Here is a 22,586-nt window from a genome sequence, read left to right as displayed (position 1 = left end):
GACACGACATGTCAAATTTTAAGTTAATCAGATAAATGGTTAATCAGATACAGTGATTTTACAATGTATAGCGCCATCATGTGGCCATTGTCTACGAGTTTTATGCTATGAGCTTAGACTGAAATATTTTAAGCATATGTGTAACAAGTTTGGTGAAGATATTTTAATTCATTCATGAGTTATGGCTATTTTAGCTCTTCTTAATAAAAATGACAAAAGAGCAGTGAATAAGCTATTAATGATCTCCTACTGCCATCTAGTGGCCACAGTGTAATTTATTTATGTGATTACAGCCATTTAGGTGTGCATAAACATATCCCTTCTATAATTGAGCATGTTCTAACTATATAAAATTAAAATTTTGTATTTTATTAAAATAATTAAAAATCTACAGAGTAAAAAGTGTGACAAGCTTTGACTAAATTTGATCTTAAATGCATTAACTGTGTTCATGCCATGTCAGTTTGGGATTCAGAATGCATTACATTACATTACATTCTTTGCTATAGAGCAGTAAAATAAACAATAAGTGGTCTGTTTCTGCCATCTAGAAGCCACAGTTGTGATTTTCTTTACATGTTTTAAAACAAGGTGTTTAATTATAGAACCAGTTTTGCCAATTAGAATTATTATGGAGAGGTTAACTGGGACTAAATTAGATGTTTAATGCATAACAGTGTTTACATCAGATCAAAATGTGATTCAGAATGATCCTAAATGCAATTTCCCTGACTTTAAACTAAAAAAATGTAAAACAACAAAGGTATGCAAATGTTTTGAACAATAAATAAGTGGTCTTGTTGTGACATCTAGTGGTTAGAAATGGTAGGTGACAGTTAAAAGTCTGTGTTATAGTGGCTAAAATGATAGAATATTGAAAATGTGTTTTTGAGACCTTTAAACATCCAAGATGGACAAAAAAAAAAAACAACTTATAAATCATTTCAGTGAAAAGTGTGTAAATGAAGCACATATACTGCATTTTTAAGCCATTTTAGCATGTTTTTAGAACCATTTCCACTATTATAGCGCCACCTATTGCCCAATCTCCACAACATTTTGCAAGTTTATTCACATCGATATGCCACATCTGCTCACCAATTTCTGTGATGTTTTGGGTTTTCCTTATTGGTTTAAAGGCATGTAGGTTCGTGTAGACACGCCCCTTTTGTAAATGAGCCAGTTACAGCTATCTAAAATGGAAAGTTCAACTTTTTTTGATAATTATTGATCTACTCAGTCCAGAGATTCATACAACACTGGTTTCGTTGCGATTGAGTTAAAAACCAGGGACTAGTTCGCAAAAGTAGGTTTTGTTTATATGGATGGTTTTTTAATGAACAGTTTGAGTAACAGCAGTGGTTTTAGTTTCAAACTGTTCAGTATGAGCAGACCTCTCATATGATATGTAGATTGAGTGTTTTTTGTGAAATAGTGTGTAAATGAAGCAAATTTGCTTTATTTTTAAGCGATTTAGCATTATTTAAAGACTATTTTTGCTATTATAGCGCCACCTATGGTTTGATCTTCACAAAATTTTGCACGTTTCTTCTCGTTGATATGCCACATGTGCTCATCAATTTCTGTGATGTTTTGAGCTTTCCTTATTGGTTTACAGGCATGTAGGTTCGTGTAGACACGCCCCTTTTGTAAATGAGCCTGTTACAGCTATCAGAAGTGAAAAGTTCAACTTTTTTTTGATAATTATTGATCTAGACAGTCCAGAGATTCTAACAACACTGGTTTCGTTGCGATTGAGCTAAAAACCAGGGACTAGTTTGCAAAAGTAGGTTTTGTACATATTGATGGTTTTTTAATGAACAATGTGAGTGACTGCAGTGGTTTTAGTGTCAAACTGTTCAGTATGAGCAGACCTATCATATGATATGTAGATTAAGTGTTTTTTGTAAAATAGTGTGTAAATAAAGCACATTTACTGCATTTGTAAGCCATTTAGCATGTTTTAAAGACTATTTTTGCTATTATAGCGCCACCTATGGTTTAATGCTCACAAAATTTTGCAAGTTTCTTCACATTGATATGGCACATGTGCTCACCGATTTCTGTGATGTTTTGAGTTTTCCTTATTGGTTTACAGGCATGTAGGTTCGTGTAGACACGCCCCTTTTGTAAATTAGCCTGTTACAGGCAGCCAAAGTGAAAAGTTCCACTTTTTTTTGATAATTATTGATCTACACAGTCCAGAGATTCTAACAACACTGGTTTCGTCGCGACTGAACTAAAAACCAGGGACTAGTTCGCAAAAGTAGGTTTTTCCTATATTGATGAATATTTAACGAACGGTGTAAGTGACAGCAGTGGTTTGAGTGTCAAACTGTTCGGTATGAGCAGGCCTATCATATGATATGTATTTTGTGTGGTTGCGCAAAGGGTTGTGTAATACACAACCCATTACACACTAAAAATACGTAAAATCGCCCCCTAGTGGCCGATTTCTTTCAAAATTCTTACAGCCCTCAAGGACCGTGAGTCGAACATGCCCAGCGAGTTTCGTTTCGATCACTCATCGTTAACCTTGTTAAATGGCTGCTCAATTTTTGTTGGCTAATGGCGGCCATGTTTTTTGAGATATGCCAATGTCCTTATAGTATGTTATGACAACTTGGTCAAAGACACTACATACCAAATTTCAAGCTGATTGGAGTAATGGTTGTAAGGTTAGAGTAATTTTTATGTTTTTTAAACTTTATAGCGCCACCATGTGGCCAAAGTCCACGGGTTTTGCACTGTCACATCAAATTAAGCTTACACATATGTGTACCAAGCTTGGTGAGGATATCTCATTCCTTTCAAAAGTTATAGCTACAATTAGCAATTAGCTTCAATTAGCCTTGAACATTGTTGTGTACTGTTTCGTGCGAGAAAAAAAAATTCAACTTTTTTTTGATAATTATTGATATTTAGTGTCCAGAGAACATTTCAGAGCTGGTTTGGTTCAAATTGGGGAAAAAACCTAGGACTAGTTCGCAAAAGTAGGTTTCGGACAAATCGCGATGTAGCGGGAAAACGGTCCACCGTAGAGAAAATCTGGGTCACTCCACTTTTGTTGGTGCTGACCCAAGGATTCCAAATATGTAATTTTTTTGAGTCTACGACAAACGGTGTACAAATGGCGGCCAAAATATTGGGTTTTGGCGCAATAGCGCCACCTATGGGCCGATTTGGCTGATCTTCGGTGAGAATGTAGTGTACCGGAGTACTACCATCTGACCAAGTTTCAGCTCTCTCGGACTTACGGTTTGGCCTGGGCAATAGTGACTTCGGCAGAATAATAATAATAAAAATCCTTACAAATACAATAGGGTTTCAGCGCTTCGCGCTTGACCCCCTAATAATAATAATAATAATAGTAACAACATCTGAGCATGTCGATCTTGGTGGGTTTTCTTTTAAACACAACAATTTTTTCTTAAATGAGCATAAACAGCTATGAAAGCAATCAAATGCTTTCATAAAAGATCTGTGCATTTTTAAATTGACTCCTCTGTTTTAATCTGTTTTTGTTCACACGAACAAATCTAAATAAGAGATTCATTCACTGGTCTTGAATTAAACAGTTTAAATTATACAGTAAAGAAAAGATTAATGAGATTTGATAAATTAATTACAATTTTTATAATAGCTAATTGAATAGGCTAAACTGTTTGCTAAACTATTTACAGCATTTTGTATTGTATAATATTTATCCTATTCTTTGTAAAAATTAATAAAAATAATAATAATAATAATAATAATAATAATAATAATAATAAACATTGATTTATAATGAAACAGCCAGATGAACAGTCATTTGGGAATTTTTTTTGGGGGGGGGGTGGGTCCTTTATTTTCACATTCTAATGTTGATAGGTATGTAAATGCTATAGGCTGTTTTTTTTACGTAAAACATTGTATGCTCATCATTTAAAAACACTTCGTGGGACCTTTAAATATGCCAGCAAGAACTTTAATAGATGTGGTGAGTATAGAGCAGCAGGCTATATGCCACACTATATGCTGATTTATTGAGCTGTCTGTTGCAATGACACCACTGGGGGGCGTAATGTTCCTGTGTATCTAGGCAATCCAGTCAAAGCACTCTTTCTTTTTTATTTTCTTTACTCAAGTATACAACAAATGAATTTTCACCTTGTGCTTCATCACAAATATCCAACACAGCACTTTACAATCCCATGGTGTTTCTCCTATAGGGTGTCGTAACTCTGAAGCAAATTGAATTGCGTGCTTAAAACAAATGATTGTGGGGTAGATGGATAGCCATTTGTTGTATGTTCATAAAAATTCAATTGCCAAGTGTGCAGTAAAATGACTAATGAGACATATCAGCCATTTATTAACTAAATGGTAAAGCTATGTGTTGGCTTCTCGTGAAACGATTAATATTGATGATTGATGCTCTCTATAAAGGCTTGAATTAATCTCAGTATTCATTCAAAGTATCAGCATGAAAGCATTTTATTCCATTTCAAAGACATTATGCGGGTCGTTCACTGAAATGTTTGTTATTTTCAATGTGCAAAGCAAACAGAGGATCTTGTAGGGGTGTCATATATAAAATAGTAGGATAGTTTGTGAAACTGACTTGTAGTTTCTTGAATAAATGATAGGGAAAAGGGGAAATTTTGCTTAATATGTTCATTTAGGTACACTATTAATATTAAAAATGTAAATATTGAGAATACTACTAATAATAATAGGAAAAATTACACTTTTAGTGTAAGGAAACAAATGAAGTATATATTTATACACACAATTTATAATGTTTATAATGTGATAACACTATTAGTAAATAATTATTATAACCATTGTTAATATTTTTGATAGTGCGAAAACTAATAATAAATGCCATTTACAGGTAGCAGTCAGTGATATTATTTACTCTCCATAAAATAGTATAAATGACATTGTTAATATTACGAATGGAACAAGAATAGTTTAATATAATTGTTTTTGTTGTTGTTGTTTTTGTTGTTGTTGTTGTTAGTCATGCATAAAAAGATTCAGAAATTACTAACATTTTGTTACGTCTCTGCAGGTGCTGGGAGCAGTGTGCATCATAAATGTAACAGCGCCAAACACCGCATTATCTCTCCCAAAGTTGACCCTCGTTCAGGAGGCTACAGCAGCACCCACTCTGAGCTCCAGAATAATGATGTGTCAGAGGGTAAGACAGAACACAGCCACAGCAGCAAGAACAGCAGCGGGTCAGGAGGAGGGAGCGTACGTGAGAAACGCAACGGCAAAGTTCACAAACCTGTTCTGCTGCACCAAAATAGCACTGAGGTCTCCTCCACCAATCAGGTGGAAGTGCCAGACACGACCCAGAACTCCCCTGTATCCATCAGCAGCGGGCTCAACTCAGACCCTGACATGGCTGACAGCCCAGCGGTAACAGGCATGGGCCATGTTGCCTCTGTCATGGGCAGCCTATCCCAGAGTGTTTTCATGTCTGAGGTGACTGGGGATCCCGTCTACAGTATGTCCCCCACCGGAGGCCCCAATACCCATATTATGGGCCCTGATGCCAATCCTCACAGCCTAGTCCTAGCCGTCACCTCTGACAGCCACAAGTTTGCCTTTCCAGGAAGCGGGAGCGCAGATGCAGGTGGTCCCGGAGCAGATGGTTTGTCAATGCTGTCTGCCTCCAGCGTCTCTGAGGAGCTTGTCCTCTCCAGCAGCCTAGACTCCAGCAGCATCAAGATCCCAGAAACCACTATGAACTTTGATCCTGACTGCTTCCTGAATAACCCGAAGCAGGGCCAGACATATGGGGGAAATGGACTGAAGCAGGAGAATGTCGCATCCAGTGCCTCATCCTCCTCAACAGCTAACACCAATGGTTTGCAACGTTCGCCAACTATATCAGATCCAACCTACAGCTTTAGTTCTGCACTAGTAAAAAACATCAAGACCGAGGACACCTCCTTCGAACAACAGCTTGCCAAAGAGGGGAACTACCAGGTAGGGCCAGTCGTAAGCTGTAGCGTATCTAATGGTGGTGGACAGAACTCACTCAGCTTGACTCCTGCTTCCTCTCTGCTGCCCTCTGGAGGTGGCCTAAGTCCAAGCACCACCTTGGAGCAGATGGACTTCAGTGCCATTGATGCAAAACAAGACTACTCCACCGGTCCCACCGCAGTAGGATATACACAGGCAATGAACAGCTTGGCCCACCAGAACCGATCTCCAAGCTTTTTCCTTCAAGAACCACCACAGCCATCCCAAAACCAGCAAGGTCGGCAGAGCTCCAGCCAGAAGGGCCACATGATGGAACATAGCACCCCTGATGGGACCTACATGGGTCTGCAGGTTGTCAAGACAGAATCGCCTGGGAGTAATGGTCACCTCCACCACCATCACGCCCACCAAGGCCAGCACAGACCCAACTGCAATGGAGGCTCACCCACTGAGGGACAGGCTGGTTCACTGCAGCTCCTCCAATATCAGGGAGGTTTCCCAGGTCTTGGTCCAGAGCATGAGGAAGTGGTCGGGATGGATCAGAGCCGCAATGTTGGTGCCGGTCAAGCTGGGGTCACTGAAAACGGAACCGATGGTTTGCTAAAGTCCGGGGATCATCTGCAAGCTTGCAGTGGAGGAGGAGAGACTGCAGGAGCAGATCACTTCATGCAGCAGAGCTCTGAGAATGGAGCAGGAGCTGAAGCTGTAGCTTTGAGGAATGGAAACAGCACAAACGGGCCCAACAACGGCTCACAACAACAACTCCAGCCACTGCTTCAGGGGGCTAATTTGGTTCAGGGGCTCTACAACACCCACCACGGGCTTAGTGGAACCGGAGCCAATGGTGCTGGAGGCACGGGAATGGAAATCAGCTTGGATCATTTCGACATCTCTTTTGGAAACCAGTTTTCAGATCTAATCAATGACTTCATCTCGGTGGACAGTGGAGCCACAGCTGTAGGGGCCACAGGGACATTATATACCCACCAGTTGGTGGCCCCGCCTGGGTCTGATGGAACAGCCAACTCTGGGGGGAACCAACAGCAAGGTCAAGAGGATGCAAGCAACAGGACGGCAGGATACAGCTCCACGGAACTCTGCCTCCAGTCGTGCTGCAGCCCCCAGTCTTTAGGTGGAGGCGCTGGTGCCGGTGGAGGGTCGGGAGAGACAGGCTCACTGGCATACATGCATGTCGCAGAAGTAGTGTCAGCAGCAGTGGCCCAGGGCACTCTAGGAATGTTGCAGGCCACCGGCCGACTTTTCATGGTCACAGACTACTCTCCAGAGTGGTCCTACCCAGAGGTATGTCTGTTTGAATGAAACACTTCACATTCAGTCTTATGACACGTATCAATGCCTCACCAACAAAACATGTCTCAAAACATTATTACTTTAGGTAGTTGTTGTAGCTGGTTGGTAATTTAAATAAAAACTATTTCTACCACTACTACTACTACTACCACTACTAGGGGTGTCGCAGTCGAAAGGTAAAGGGGGTAGAGGGTTCTGGTGGGCCTCTAATAGTATCTCTGGGTGCCCCAAAACAGCATGGGCCCTTAGAATTGTCCCAGCGTCGCCCCTGAGTATTCGACTTGTATAGTTGTATATAGTAGATCCTCCTTTAACAGTTAAAATCATATTAAACAACAAATTAGTTTTTTTTATCTAACTAGAGCATTCCAGCCACATGACATGCTAAATATGTCCCACAAAGTGTAATATTATTGTGTGAATTTTTTTTTTTGTCTAAACAATCTCACTCACTCACTAACTTTTTGGGGCTTATTCCTTGCTTTTTATCAGGCATCAACACAGCAGAACGAACCACTTTTGATAAAATCCGGACAGTATAAAGTAATTCACCTGTACCGCATGTCTTTAGACTGTGGGGGAAACTGGAGCACCCAGAGGAAACCTACGCAAACGCAGGGAGAACATGCAAACTCCACACAGAAACGCCAACTGACTCAGCCGAGGCCCGAACCAGCGACCTTCTTGCTGTAAGGCGACAGCACTACCTACTGTGCCACTGCGTTGCATTATTATTATTATTATTATTATTAAGTGACACAGTGGCTCAGTGGTTACCACTGTCGCCTCACAGTTTGCATGTTCTCCCAGTGTTCGTGTGCACTGTAAAAATTGCAGGGTTCCACGCAATTCCTTTGTGTTGTGAACGCAAATTGATTAAGTTAACTTTTTTTGTTTTGAATGTTTTTTCTACAAATTTATGTTGTTAAAACATAAAATAAATACGTTATCCCACAAAAACCCTCAAGAATTGTGTTGATTCAACTCATTATAAATTATTAGTTTGAACAAGTAGCCAAAGTCATTATTTTGAGTGTGGGTTTCCTCCAGGTGCTCCGGTTTCCCCCACAGTCCAAAGACATGCGGTACAGGTGAATGATCCCTGATGAATAAAGGGACCTAGCCAAAAAGAAAATGAATGAATGAATTATTATTATTATTATTTTTATTGTTGTTGTTACTATTATTATTATTATTATTATTATTATTATTATTATTATTATTATAGTGTAGCTTTACTTTTAGATCTTCAATCATGTTTTTAAAACATGCCTAGTTGCCTATGAATGATATTATAACTTTTTATTATAATATTTATTCATATATTTTTATTTGTAATTTCTGCACTGATTTTAAAACTCTTTGATATCCAAACATTCCCTACACTGTTGCAGTATTTCACCACGAGATGGCAGAATTTCCCTAAAAACACATTTTAAAAAAATATTTCAGGTCTAGTGTTTTACTCCTCCACAAGATGGCACTATAACATGTGTATTTTAATCTTCTTATATTTTATTTTCCTACTAAATTGGTGTGCTTAAACAATGATAGTATTATCTTACTGATGTGTTTTTTTCTCTAAATTTCAGGGTGGTGTGAAGGTCTTAATCACAGGCCCATGGCAGGAAGACAGCAGCAGCTACACTTGTCTGTTTGACCAGATTTCTGTCCCTGCTTCCCTCATCCAGCCAGGGGTTTTGCGTTGCTACTGTCCCGGTAATTTCACATTGACTCATAAAGACTAATTAATATTCTTTATTTAACATTAAAAAAACTTGTTGAAGTAGGAAAGATAAGTAAACTGTCCAGGGTGTTCGTGTGATTTCCTCTGATCTCTCTAATTATGGGATTATGTGTGTGTGTGTGTGTGTGTGTGTGTGTGTGTGTGTGTGTGTGTGTGTGTGTGTGTGTGTGTGTGTGTGTGTGTGTGTGTGTGTGTGTGTGTGTGTGTGTGTCTGCAGCCCATGATACTGGCTTGGTGACTCTACAGGTGGCTGTTAGTAATCAAATCATCTCTAACTCAGTAGTGTTTGAGTATAAAGCCCGTGCGCTCCCCTCCCTGCCTTCATCCCAGCACGACTGGCTGTCACTTGACGGTAGGTCTTCCTCTCTGTCTTTTTTTGCATTTGTGGGAGAGGAAGTAAAAAGAGAAAAGTATTACATTTGCTAAATTCGGAACCCATCATGTGACCCCCTGATTATTGAGCTGCTTGAAGTAGGTGATTATATAATGGTGTCTTCTAGGCCCAAGGCTTTTCTAATTATCCCACATTCAATATTAACAAATTAAAATGACATCTGATCGAGATTAAGAGTATGTAATGAAGATAAAGAGCGAAAGAGAGAGCAACAGTAGCAGGGGAGATTGGGGACGGTTGCAGCATGGGGCAGTTGCAACAAGACCTATTTCTACATTCAGGAATGAGCCAGAATGATGATATTTATACTACATATTCACAGTTAGACTCTCCTTCAATCTGAAAAAGAAAATCAGCCATATAGGACTATTCCTTCAATATAAAACTAATTTTTAATGTTCAGAAAATTTCTCATACTGTCTAACCTGTTTTTGTGAAACATTATTTATTTGTATAATTTAAATCACTGTTTTCTTATATGGGTAATTCTTTAACTACGGGCACTTTTATGTCCTTTGATCGTATATCCAAAAATATATATATAATTTTGTTCAATTTTTGCTTTTTATTATATATTTTTTTCATATTATTCAACCTCCTTTTAATTTTAAGTGTCAAAATCACTGTTTTTACCTTGTCACACACCCAGAGTTTTAAACTTCAACAATGAAAATAACATTTTAAAATATTATTTATCTGGTATCTATTCATGTATCTTAATTAAGCACTAGAGAAAAATATTTAATTAATGTAAGACTATTATCAATAGTATTTTTTATACAAAACATAGCTGTCATACAGTATCAGTGCCATTTCCACCACAACACTGTAATGTCGCTTTAAAAAAGTTTGTGTGAAAGATTTTTTTAGGTGGTTTCTATAAAAAAAGAATAGTGCCATCTGAGAACATTTTCAAGGTGGAGGGAATTTAGTTTTTATCAACAAAACTTGAAGAAAAATCAAGGTAAATATTGCTTGATAAGGAAGTACATTTATTCTGTCATTTTCAAACATGTTGTACCTTCAAAGGTTATTTTAAAAACCAAACAAAATTGAGGTAAATAAGAGTGTTTTGTATACATGAAAGTCAAGTATCAATTCAAAGCTAATTGGTGAAGCTATTTTTCATTTTTTCACAATAAACTGTTGAAACGTCATTTCCATCACTGTCATTTCCATCACCACATACATTTTTTTTTTAAATATCTAAAAAGTTCTCATCACACATTAAAAGTGTTGTCACAATGTATAAGTTCATGCTCTATTTAATATACAAATTCAGTTTATTTATTTTCTAATAAGCTCTTAACCAAATTAATATTACATTTTAGAGTGTGACAGATGTACAATTTAGCATTTGGTCCTAAGGGACTAATTTATTTAATTGACAAATGTAAATTATTATATATATATATATTGTGGAAAGATTGGTTAAACTAGATACAAAAATGATATTAGACAATGCTTGACTGCCGTAATGTATTTCATTTTGAAATAAGCTGTATATTGAGAAGTGGTGGAATGGACATTTGTTCAGTTCACGATGAAAAAATGTTTCTCTTCATGTCCAAGTTTGTTCTCTTACAGTTCTGAAAAATAGACAAATTGTTTACACTTATGAGGCTATGTTACGTTAATTTTGAACAAGTTTTTTTACTCACAGGACTAAAAGTGCCCATAGTTGAAGAATGGCCTATATAGCTATCAAGCGTTAAGGCTATTGTATCTCCCTAGCATAGACAGTTTAATCAGGGTTGAAAGCATGCTGTTGCAACTGTCCCCAATTATACAATACACTTAACAGCTTGCCATATTAACATATGTACAATTTTAAGTTTACCACAGTTTCAGTTTAATTTAATTTGAAAGAACAAATTATTTGAATAATTCATTCATTTCAAAGCTAAATTAAGTAGTTTAGTAAAAGTTTAGTCTAGATTTTCAGTAAAAAAAAAATTGTTTAAGCTTGTTGTTTAAGCCTGATAATTGGTTGTTGCTTGTTCTCTTAATAGTCTTTATTTTTAAAGCCAATTTAACTATTTAACCAATTTACATTTAGTCTGTTTACCATTCACCTATAATCCAACTTGATGTTTTTAGAATTATTTTATTATTACATTTTAATGAATGTTGTGACTGTCTTTATGGGTTGTTGCAACCTTCCTCATGCTTGGGGTCAGTTGCAATGTTTGATCAAGTTTTAATTCTGCATATATTATCATATGTACACATATTATAGCAATGTGGGTGTGTGTCTAATAGATGTGGGTTTATTATATTAAAATGTTGGGTTTCCACAAAAAAAAATTGTCTCTGAGAAACTGAAGGAAATGCAAAAAATGTTGAAACTGTCCCTTACTACTGTGCTCAGCATAAGGACACCTTATTTTGAAAATGAAAATTTGTATCCATTTCTCAGTGAATATAGGCAATGCATTTTGGTCGATTTAAACAAAACAGATTTATTAAAAAGATATATTTATTAAAATTATATTTTAGTCACCAAACATATTTAGAAATTGAAAGATAATACAATTAAATTCAAGCAAAATATTGCAAAAAAAAAAAAAGTTTAAAGCTACACATTTTTGCTTATTTTGATTTTTTTCCTCTTTTTTAAATTTGTATTTAATATTTGAACCATATAAATTTGGGTGTAGCAGTTTTTATACCGTAATCATACGTTTTTATACCGTTATCGTACATTATTTTGTTAAATAAGCTTCAGATATGATTTCAGTACTGACTAATCTAATGTATATGAACAAATATAATGTTGTATATATGAATCTAAAAGATTCGTGAGGGGTGTACTTGTATATGCTAAGCACTGTATCCTGTCATAAACACAGAAAGCCAGCCGGTGGACAAAACTAGCCAGACATACATCTATCTGTATGTATATTTGTATTATATAATTACTTTAGAGTTTTATTCATTATTTATGTAATCTGCAATGCTTTAAAAATACTTGAAAAAGATGTGGTTTTAATATCCATATGCAATGTTTGGCTCACAGCTGACCTCTAGATGAGGATATATGGCATGTTTAGGAAAGAAAGCAGTGTTCAATTGAAAGGGAACAACAGGAGGGCAGTGGATATGTACACTGACCTCCACTAATATTGGAGTCCTTGGTAAATATGAGCAAACAAGCCTGTTAAACAAATGTCTTTATTGTTTAAACTGTTGATCCAAACAGTTTGTGCTGATGTAAGTGCTGTCAGATTGTAATTTTGGAGACTTTCTGACCCCAAAACCCAGTTAACTTCTGCGGTTCTCCAGCTGGGATTCTCTGAGATAGTTTGGCTACTTTAACCCTCTTCCTCCATTAGGATCTGATAGACAAACATCCTCTTCCAGGCTGATTCGTAACATTTACAGATGACAAAAATTTCCCAATAATTGCCCTAATGGTAGAAATGAGTATTTTCAATGCCATTTTCTTCTCATTTTGTGAAGCTCTAATCAGGATTCAATTTGGTTGCCAGATCTTTGTGGGAGAAAATAGCAAATAAGAACAAGTCCATTATTATTTTAGGAAGCTCCAAATACTTTATATAGGACATGATAGCAATATATGGCTGGTATCCACATGTCACCACTTTAATCACTGTAATAAACTTGGTATGTGTGAAGCTTAAATACAAAACTCAAAATTATTAATAATAAGAAGATATGGAAATGCTGCATGTTTATACAACAGTTCTCTCTGGTTCTCGAATCTGATTGGCTGATAGCAGTGCAATATTCTGCCATATCAGAACTCCTACATCCTCCTCACAATTCTATATTTTTCCACCCGAATAGTGACAGCAGCTCAATAAACTCTCTACTGTTTAGCAAATATTGCAGATGTTGGACAACAAAATGTACTCTTGAGGCTTTTTAAGGCATGAATGTAGTTGTTTAGATTGCAACTATGCAGTTTATTTAGGATAGTGCCTATTTTAAATATTTATATTTTTGTAGATACAGCACCATCCACAAGATGGCGACAGAGACCGCATAATAATCCCTTAGAGGAGGAAAAACTCAGCGTAATTTTAAACTACAGCTGGTTAAAATCAATGTCATGTCGGGGTTAATTATTATAATCCCCCGATTGCAACAGAGAAATACTGGAGATATCTTTTTAGACTGATAGCATTTCATGTTGTTCAGCCTTATAATCTTAAAATGTCAGCAAAGTCAACTGTTTTGTCGTCACTTTAGATATTACGCTAGAGAATCATTCAAATACTAGCTCTAAAGTGACGTTGGCGAATTAGTAATGGCTTCTGCTGTTCTGACGTCAGCTGCAGAGGTGAACGAATGGCAGAAGAAAGTAGTTCCTCATACAAATGGATTTTAAGTCTTTCAGTGTTTAATTTTTTTATATATACACGATTATGCCGTTGAACTGTTGTGTAAATGCAATATCACATTTTTTTGTTGTGAGATATGGCTACATATCGTCACTGGTGAAACACTAAGGCAACGCGCCTCCCACTAGTGCCGATATACAGCCACATCACACTCCTACGAGTGTGATGTTGCTCATCAATGCAATCATGTGAATTTCATCATAGGAACAATGGAATTTATTTGCCTATATGTCTGTTATTACAAAAGTGTTTAGTTTATACGTTTCTTTAACAGTATCTAGTTGTTCCCTATTTTGGATGTTTGCTAATTAATTATTGAGTATTTAAATAATAGTATATGAAGCAATAATGATGAAGTACATTTTGCAGATTAAGGAGCTATTGAACAACAAATAATACTTTCTTCATTCTAATATAACTGCTTGTTTTATATTAACGGGTCAAGACTGAACAATTTTAAACTGCCCATGTATACGAAAAATTATTAAATATCAGCAGGAATGTACCTCAAAAATGTTTTGAATGATATGGCACACATATTTTAAAAATAAACATTGTGTATGTTGGTCTTTTTTTAGCAAAATGTCACAAAGACACAAAGTTGCTTTTTTACAACTTTCTTTGTTCCTATTTACCAAGGGTGCCAAGGTGTGTTATTCCAAATCAGAGGGAGTGCAGACCACCCTGTGGTCAGGTTAAATGTCTGTTTAAGGGCTTTAAGGAACAACAGGAGGAGCTTTTGATGCTTTAATCTAACTGAAGCATGGCAAGCACAAAGGGGAGATGGAGGCAGTAATTTATATAAGTGGTTAATACTTTAAGGTCAAGGGGAAGGGCAGTCTTGAAATAGTACACTGACGACTTTGATGAGCTTTTTGTGACATAAGACAAGCTGAGGGTTGATTGCTTCTTCACATCTGGCATGTGTCTTTGTGTTTGTAAGGAACTTTTGTGTTTTGTGTTGCGTAAAATGCACAATTGTATTATGCAATATTTTATCAAGATTAACTTAATATGCAGTGTGGTTGTTAAATTAACATGCACAATAGGAATCATTTAATTGATTTAATTTATAAATAATACATTTATAAGTAGTCGATTTATCATTATAATTTAGTTTATTATTATGTTTTATCACTATTATTATAAAAAAGTACTTTTGTTCATTGTTAAACCATGTCATACTTTTATAAATGTTTTGATCAATTTAAAAATATTTGAAAGGAAATATATTATCAAATGTAACATTTCGGAAACTAAAACTGAAATAAGTTAAAATTAGTTGAAATAAGTTGAAATTAGTTAAAATAAATAAAAAATATAGGTAAATACACATTCTTTTTTACATATAAATGAACAAAAACAACAACAAAAAAACAACTTTTTACTTAATATAACTTTAGAAATATACAAATATTATCAAATACTTTAATAGTTTATACTGATCTAAGTTCATTCTTAATACTTGTTTAAAGTGTATAATAAGAGTGTATGTTGGTTTTACAGAAAGACATTTCCCTTAAATCCATTAATAAACAGTTCTTGCTTCTTGTCTTCGCACTCATATTGGTGAACTTTCCTCAAGTGTCCTTTAGCTGTCCTAGTCTGTTAGTGTTAACTTAAACACAAGGGTTTAAGTCTAATCATGCCATCGCTGTGGGGGATTTGCCCTCTTTAAAGCCTGGCAAACTAAATACAAGCCTACACACATGCTTCAACGATACCCAGGCTGCCTCAAACCAAGACTGTGGCGTCAAAGAGCTTATGAAAATATTGGAGCATATGGACAAAGCAACACGACAGCCAATTTGACGTCCGAAGCTTTAATCTCCTTGCTTCGATCAGGTGGTTGGAGGTTTAAGCCAAGACAAACTATTGCGATGAATGGTTTGGCCAGCGAGGCATTGCAGCCAGCGTTCAGATACAGTATGTGTTTTACAAGCCTGATGTTTGGAGAGCAGGGGACTGAGCCAAACCAGTATAGCAGCAAATAGTGGTGGTTCTAGAGCAGTGTTTCTCAACCACATTTCTGGACTACCACCAGCTCTTCACAATTTCCATTGCTTTCCATGCACAATTTGCATACTTATACTACGCCCTTAAAGTATGTACTCTTTTGTCAAGGAAAAATATATATTTTTGAGTGTACAGTATAACAGAAGAGTATGCAAGCTTTTGGACACACTACTTCCTAACTAACAGATTGTTGTGTTGCTTAGTCATGAGCCCTGTCAGTCTTTCACACATCATTTACATTTCTGTCATATTTAATTTCCTACCTTATTGGAGAAGCAGCAGCATAGGAATCTCCTATTCACGAGTCTTTCATGCAGAGAAATCTACTCCGGTCTTTGGATAATTATGCATTCAGATGTTAATGACAAACACGTCTTTATATAAGTTCAGTTTTGATGTTGCAGATGAAATATAACATAGAAAACGCGATTTTTCAGTGGGCTAGATATTTATTAACAGTCATACAAACATCTTTACCAAAGTCTCTCTACTTGGCGGTTGGTCTCGCGCGTTCATTATGTAAGTACGCGTTTGTAGTTCTAATTAAATACACGTCCAATGCAAAATGCACTGTGGACAATATCAGTGGTTAGAGTATGGACGGTTCTACACTTTATATTTTTACCAGAAACAGTCATCTCTAGTAGTCTCTTTTCAACACATTTCGATTTGGGACATACTAATTATATTTTCAGGATGGATTATTTAGAATGGATAGTATGCGAATTGGGACGCAACACATGTCTCCTTAACCAAACACACCTGATTCAGATGATCAGCTCATTAGCAGAGACTGAAAGATCTGTGATGGGTGTGACAGACAAAGAAGACATAAAACATGAAGTGTTGGTGGTCCTCCACGAACATGGTTGAGAAACACTGTTCTAGAGCACAGTGACTGGGCGACAATGAAATGGCCACTTTTAAACGCCACACTTTTAATTTCCTCCTTTTAATTTTCTCACTTTACTCAGTAAAGTGAAATTCCTGAGAGAAGAAAAAACTCAATCACAATTATCAAAGGTGAAAAGAGTACTGAACATCAAACTCAAGTAAAAGTGCCATTACTTGCCAAAAAAAATGTAGCGCAAGTAGAGTAAAAGTATCTGTTGTAAATATTACTCAAAGTATGAGTAAAAAGTAGCTCTTTCTAAAGTACTCAAGAGTAGTGAGTATTACGCTGTAAAAAGTGATTTTAGGTTGTGTTAGAAAGTGACCAAATTCCAACGTCGAGCCCGCATCTTAAACCAATGTCATATTGATGTCAAATACTGACATTTATTTGTTGGGTATTGCAACCAAAATCCAACATCTGATTGAAATCATAGTGGTAACATCAACACAACGTCAAGCTGTAACATCATTAGACGTTGATATTTGGTTGATTTTAGGTTGGACGTTGACGTCGTCGGCCTGACGTTGGGTTCTGATCTCAACCCGATTTTCATTATCAAACAAAATGCAATGTACCCACAACGTTGGGCTACAACTGCATGTAAAGATTTTGGATGTCTTCTTGGACACTTTTAATGCTTCCATACAATTTGCTGCCATTATAAAAACCCCCATGTCTTGAGGTAGTTCATTATGATGCCAGTTACTTTCTATGTGCGATTTAATTAGACTTTCAGGACTGATTTTTCTAATCCCCATAGACAGGAAAAAATATATTAGTGACTGCAGATTGAAGGACAGTAGTGGAGTATCAGTACCGATACAGCACTAAAAATGTACTTAAGAGAAAGTAAAAGTACACATTTTTAAAACTACTTAGTAAATTACAATTCCTGTGAAAAAAAATGCTCAATTACAGTAGTATTTGAAATTTGGTACTTTACACCAGTGGTTCTCAAAGTGGGTGTCGGGACTCCCAGAGTGGTCTTGGGACAATGAAGGGTCGCCTGGTGATTTTCAAAAATCGACTTATTTTTATTAAACCAGAAGTTATAAGAATATTTTATACATAACCGACTGAAGAGAAAAATAAATAGTCGTTTATAGTTACTATTAACCATATAGTTACTATAGTAGCTTATAGTTACTAGTTCTATAGAATTGCGAATCCTGAGGTAATTACATGATATTAAAGAAATAGCAATAGCGTCAGCTGCAGCAGATTGATTTTATAACACCAGGTTAAACTTTCTGGCCTATTTACAGCACTTACATACAATAAAAAATTAAACAAAGAACAGACTTGGGTCTATTGGTGTGTGTGTGTGCGCGCCAATGCAGGCAAGGTTTCTGTATTTATAACCACCTCAGGATATTGGGGTCGCAAGTCATTGGCACTTTATAACTTATTCCTCTACCCTGCACTTGCTGCTATTGCACTGCTTGTTAGACCTAAACTGCATTTCGTTACATTGTACTTGGTCATGTGTAATGACAATAAAGTTAAATCTGATCTAATCATCTAAAAAATGTCATTTTGGGGGTCGCGGGCTGAAAAGTTTGGGAACCCCTGCTCTACACCACTGTGATTTACAAATAATCAAATTACTGTGATTGAGTAGTCTTTCCTCAAGAAGTTTACTTCACTGAGTAGTTTAAAAATGTGTATTTTTACTTGAATACCTTTTTAGTGCTGTGTCAGTACTTTTACTGCTCTATTTATGTAACTTCTTTATATGTTTATTTTTTTCTTATTTACGACAATTGGCTTAATTGAATAATAAGTCCTGTGATTCCTGTCCAGTCAAATAACGCATTAAAAATTCCATCAAAAGGACATGCACACTTTATACCATTAAATCTGTTCAAGAAGAAGCAAAAATTCTGATTTCCGGTTGGGTAAGCCAATGGAGTAGAAGTGTTTGTAATGCTCCTGTGCTTTTTTGATTTAAACTTGCATAAAGCCCATTTACTTGTGAACTAAAATCTAAACACTTCTAAGTAAAACTATCATTTCGATTAAACATGACCTCTAAATCACTTAAACAGAGCAATAACAAAGCGAAGGATGCCGCGAACATTGTGGCGATGGTCAGACTTGACCATATACGGATCATTCCTAGTTGATGGCATACAGTTAGCTGTCCAGTCTAGTTCAAACTGATTATTTTGTAAATGCATATATAAACTCATCCATTATTTCCCAATTTCAATTAGGGGGGCCAGCAGCTGTTTAACATGGGGCACTGAACCACCCTTGACAGTAAAAAAGGACCCTGGGAAATGTGCACTCACTCTGGACTACTGGATATCATGCATGTATCTATTAAACGTACAGTTTTTGTGGATATTTAATATGGGAGGTGTGTGTGCGGGTGTGTGTTTTAAGGACAAGCTAAGTGCTCTGTCTCCTATGAGTCTGAGTACAGAAGCGAGTGCCAGTGCCTGTGTGTGGTGCTGTTTGTCTGTGGAGGTGGGGGCGGGGGGGTGAGGGTTGTTACTGCAGTGTGCATTGACAGGGTAAAGTAGGGCATGGTGGAGGAGCCTGTGGAAAGGGACAGCTGCAATGCAGACAGCCCTTAAGGCAGAGAAAGGGATCAACAGAGGACCAAACAAGGCCCATTTAAACAGCACAGCACCAGGTCATTCACATCTCACAGAGAGCACAGCCAACCATGCATGCACTTGACTCTCCGGATTTGGTGTATGAAAAACAAGTAATGCATGCTGCGTTGTATTTAAAGCTATTCAAATTACTAATCAAGTGATCTATGCTATACTACAGTATGGTCATTCAGCGTTAATGGGAGTTTGGCGTACAGTGTGTAACTCAGTGTTTTAAAAGCGTAAGTAGCGAAAGGCAGGTTTAGTGGATTAGTGGTTAAGAATAAGCTTAACTGAATTAGAGTGAGTCATCAGTTGGTTTGACTTTAAGCACGTCATGAAACACGGTGCTGCCTGGAAATGAGGGTGTGTGTGCAAGGAAATCACAAAGCCATTTTGTAAGGTATTCCCGACTGATGATCTGACTCATGAAATAATGGGTGGCTCAACCGAGTGGGGTATTTAGAAGTGAATTTGCAATAGTTCAAGCAAATTTGCTTTTAAATTTACTTATCCTCAGGTCATTCAAGATATAGGTGGCTCTCTTTTCTTAAGTATAATATTAAAGAAGAATTGTTTTAGCGTAAAACTGCTGACTAAGTGGTAAATATGGTAATACTGGCACTTTGAGAGTAATAAAAAACATACAGGCAAAACAAATTTATTTACCTATGGCTCTTTGGATACCTTGAGGTCTTATGAAGTGAAATTATCAGAATGTGCAAACAACCGATCATTATTTACAACATTATTACCTTCAGAAAACAGCCCTGAGTTCATTCATGACAATCTAGAGCCTGGGCTTCTGTTAATTACATACAATCAAAATGCTACTTGTCCTGGAAGCTTCCATTTTTAAAAGTAAATAAATAAAAAGGTTTTACTTCATAAAAATTAAATGTAATGAATTTATAAACATAATACATAAACATACACAACAATCAACTTTATTAAATGGAAGGAGTGTAGTAACTCAAAATTGACTGAAAGTTAAATCTACTCAGTTTTGGACTCAGTGTTGAAGGTAATAAGTTATTTAAATACCTCATTACTTCAACTTAAGTTCACAGTACTCATATAGATTCCTTTTTAACTCAAATGGTTTGTAGTAATCAGTTTACTCATGGTTTGAGTTGCCTTAACTTATTGGGTTTTAGTAGGTTTGAGTTCTCTTAGTTTATTGGGTTTTACTGTGCTCAAATTGATTTGTTTACTCAAATGGATTAAGTTCACAGTACTCATTAGAATTTGTTTTTGAACTGAAATGGTTTGTTGCAATCGGTTTCCTTAAATGGCTTGAGTTACCTTAACTTTTTGGGTTTGACAGTGTACATTTAATATACATTAATTTGGGTGTTAATTTTGTTTACACTATATATCTTTTGGTTTTTATTTTTGTAAAAGTGTCGGTAGAATTGAATAAAATTTTTATCTTACAAATTTTACACAAACTGTACAAAAAATACAAGGATCCCATGCACTGTAAAAATGCTGGGTTCCACACAATTCATTCATGTTGTCCCAACTCAAATTGATTAAGTTAACTTAACAATTTTAACAAGTTTATGTGGATTGAACTTTTAAAAATTAACTAAAAAATTAACTAATAAGTAGTTTAAACGAGCACAAAAAAATAAATATTTTTTAAGTGTACATTTTGAAATAAAACTGTCGAGACTTGTTTCCATTGTGGTCCTCCCTGTTAAAAAAAAAAGTATGCCTACAAAATACAGTCAATGCATCAAAAAAAAAAAACAGTACCTCCACATTTTAAAACAGGAACAAAATTATTCACAACACAATAACATACAAAAAACATCATCATCCACCATGCAATGCAAACTAGCTATCCCCGTCAAACAACCGTTTGATCGCTTTTTTGAACCTCCTTATGTCTTGGTATGTTTTGGTAATTTGTTCCACATGATTGCACTTGTATAAATATGTTTTACCCCACTACACTTCTAAATTTAACTAAACAAATATTAAAATCCCAACTCCTAGTACTATTTGAATGCTGTTGCCTCGCCATTTGAAAATAATAGCTGTTGACTTATTGGTCATCTATATCCTGAATGGCTGAGGTTGAGAAAACGAACAGCATCTTTTTTCTGGGTTGGCCATCACTTTAGTTGGCAAAGTTGTTCAGAATATTAATGGATAATTGTACAAGCTTACAAAACATGACTTTTGAGATTAAAATTATGTACTTTGTTATTGTTATTATTTAAAAATAATGAAAATTTCACCAAAAACCATGTATAGAAAATATTGTACATAATATAAAAAAGTATTGGTAATTTCTAATTCACTTTAGAAGTATCTGCTAATAACCTGTTCACTGTAAAAAATATGTTGCTCACTTACATTTTTAAGTTAAATCAATTTAATGTTACATTTAAATGATTTTTACTTGCGTCAATTAAGCTGGCTAATAACAAGTTATAATGTTTAGCTTAAAACAATACGTTAAAACCTGATTAACTTACTAAATTGTGAAAATAACAGAAAAACATACGATGCCATGGTTTTTATTATGTAATTTTTTACAGTGTACACCGAGGACGTGTCTGACGTGACGTGACGGTGTTATTTCTCCTAAGGCCATATCTGTAAAATCCCACTCCATCCATTCACTGGATTTTGGAGGATTGTGGAGTGTCTCTCACTCCTGGTCATTAAACCACAGCCTGTTTTCTATATCGAGCACTACTGTCAAATAAAACGATTTGAAGACAAGGCTCAGCGTCTGCTGTTTGACACGACATTTATCGTTTCCTTTCAGCTGCGCGCTCTGATGCTCTAATGGCACACAGCTGCCTGCCTTGATTTGTCATAATGCAGAATGGGGGCGGGGCTTCGCTGCTCTCTGCAGCATTGCAGGTGGGAAGCCACAGGCTGGAGTCGTCGTGCACTGTAACCATGACCAATATATTATGCCGGTTCATGTTGTCCGCCGTGGATCTAAATCACTGTCTAGTTATTCAGTGGTCAGTCGATGCTTTTCTTTATCTGTTAGTTAGATCAACCAGTATTTTAACAGTGATTTAGTTCAAGTCATTTGAGGATTGTAGGAAAACAGACATAAAATAATTTGTCTGGTCACGTACAACTACACATATCCTGGTTCATTTTTGGGTTGCCTCCAAAATTAAAGCTAATTTTGTTTGAAAATCTGAGGGAAATGTATCATTGTAATTAGTTGGAATGACAGTGCCACATGCTGTCTTTCGCTGTTAATAATTTCAGCATTTGCTTTCGGTATTTTATTAAT

The 22,586-nt window shown here is 36.2% G+C and overlaps 1 protein-coding gene and 1 long non-coding RNA gene across 42 annotated transcripts in view; one reads left to right on the top strand and one right to left on the bottom strand.

Annotated features, from left to right (window-relative positions):
* Positions 1–22,586, bottom strand: part of LOC141380514 (uncharacterized) — a 90,501-nt gene that overhangs the window by 19,593 nt on the left and 48,322 nt on the right. The window lies entirely within an intron of this gene.
* camta1a (calmodulin binding transcription activator 1a) overlaps positions 1–22,586 on the top strand; it is a 641,759-nt gene that overhangs the window by 574,361 nt on the left and 44,812 nt on the right. For 40 of the 41 annotated variants that reach the window (XM_087307401.1, XM_087307400.1, XM_087307395.1 and 37 more), the window contains 3 exons: positions 5,057–7,281; positions 8,883–9,009; positions 9,255–9,389. In XM_087307401.1, coding sequence (XP_087163527.1) covers positions 5,057–7,281; positions 8,883–9,009; positions 9,255–9,389 — 2,487 coding nt within the window. Of the gene's footprint in view, positions 1–5,056; positions 7,827–8,381; positions 8,416–8,882; positions 9,010–9,254; positions 9,390–22,586 lie in introns of those variants that run through there. The other variant, XR_015523743.1, reaches the window with a different exon arrangement.

This window comes from Danio rerio, chromosome 23, assembly GCF_052040795.2.
Source record: "Danio rerio strain M-AB ecotype USA chromosome 23, GRCz13ab, whole genome shotgun sequence".
In the NCBI taxonomy this organism is placed as follows: domain Eukaryota; kingdom Metazoa; phylum Chordata; class Actinopteri; order Cypriniformes; family Danionidae; genus Danio; species Danio rerio.
This window is presented reverse-complemented; position numbering and strand designations above follow the sequence as displayed.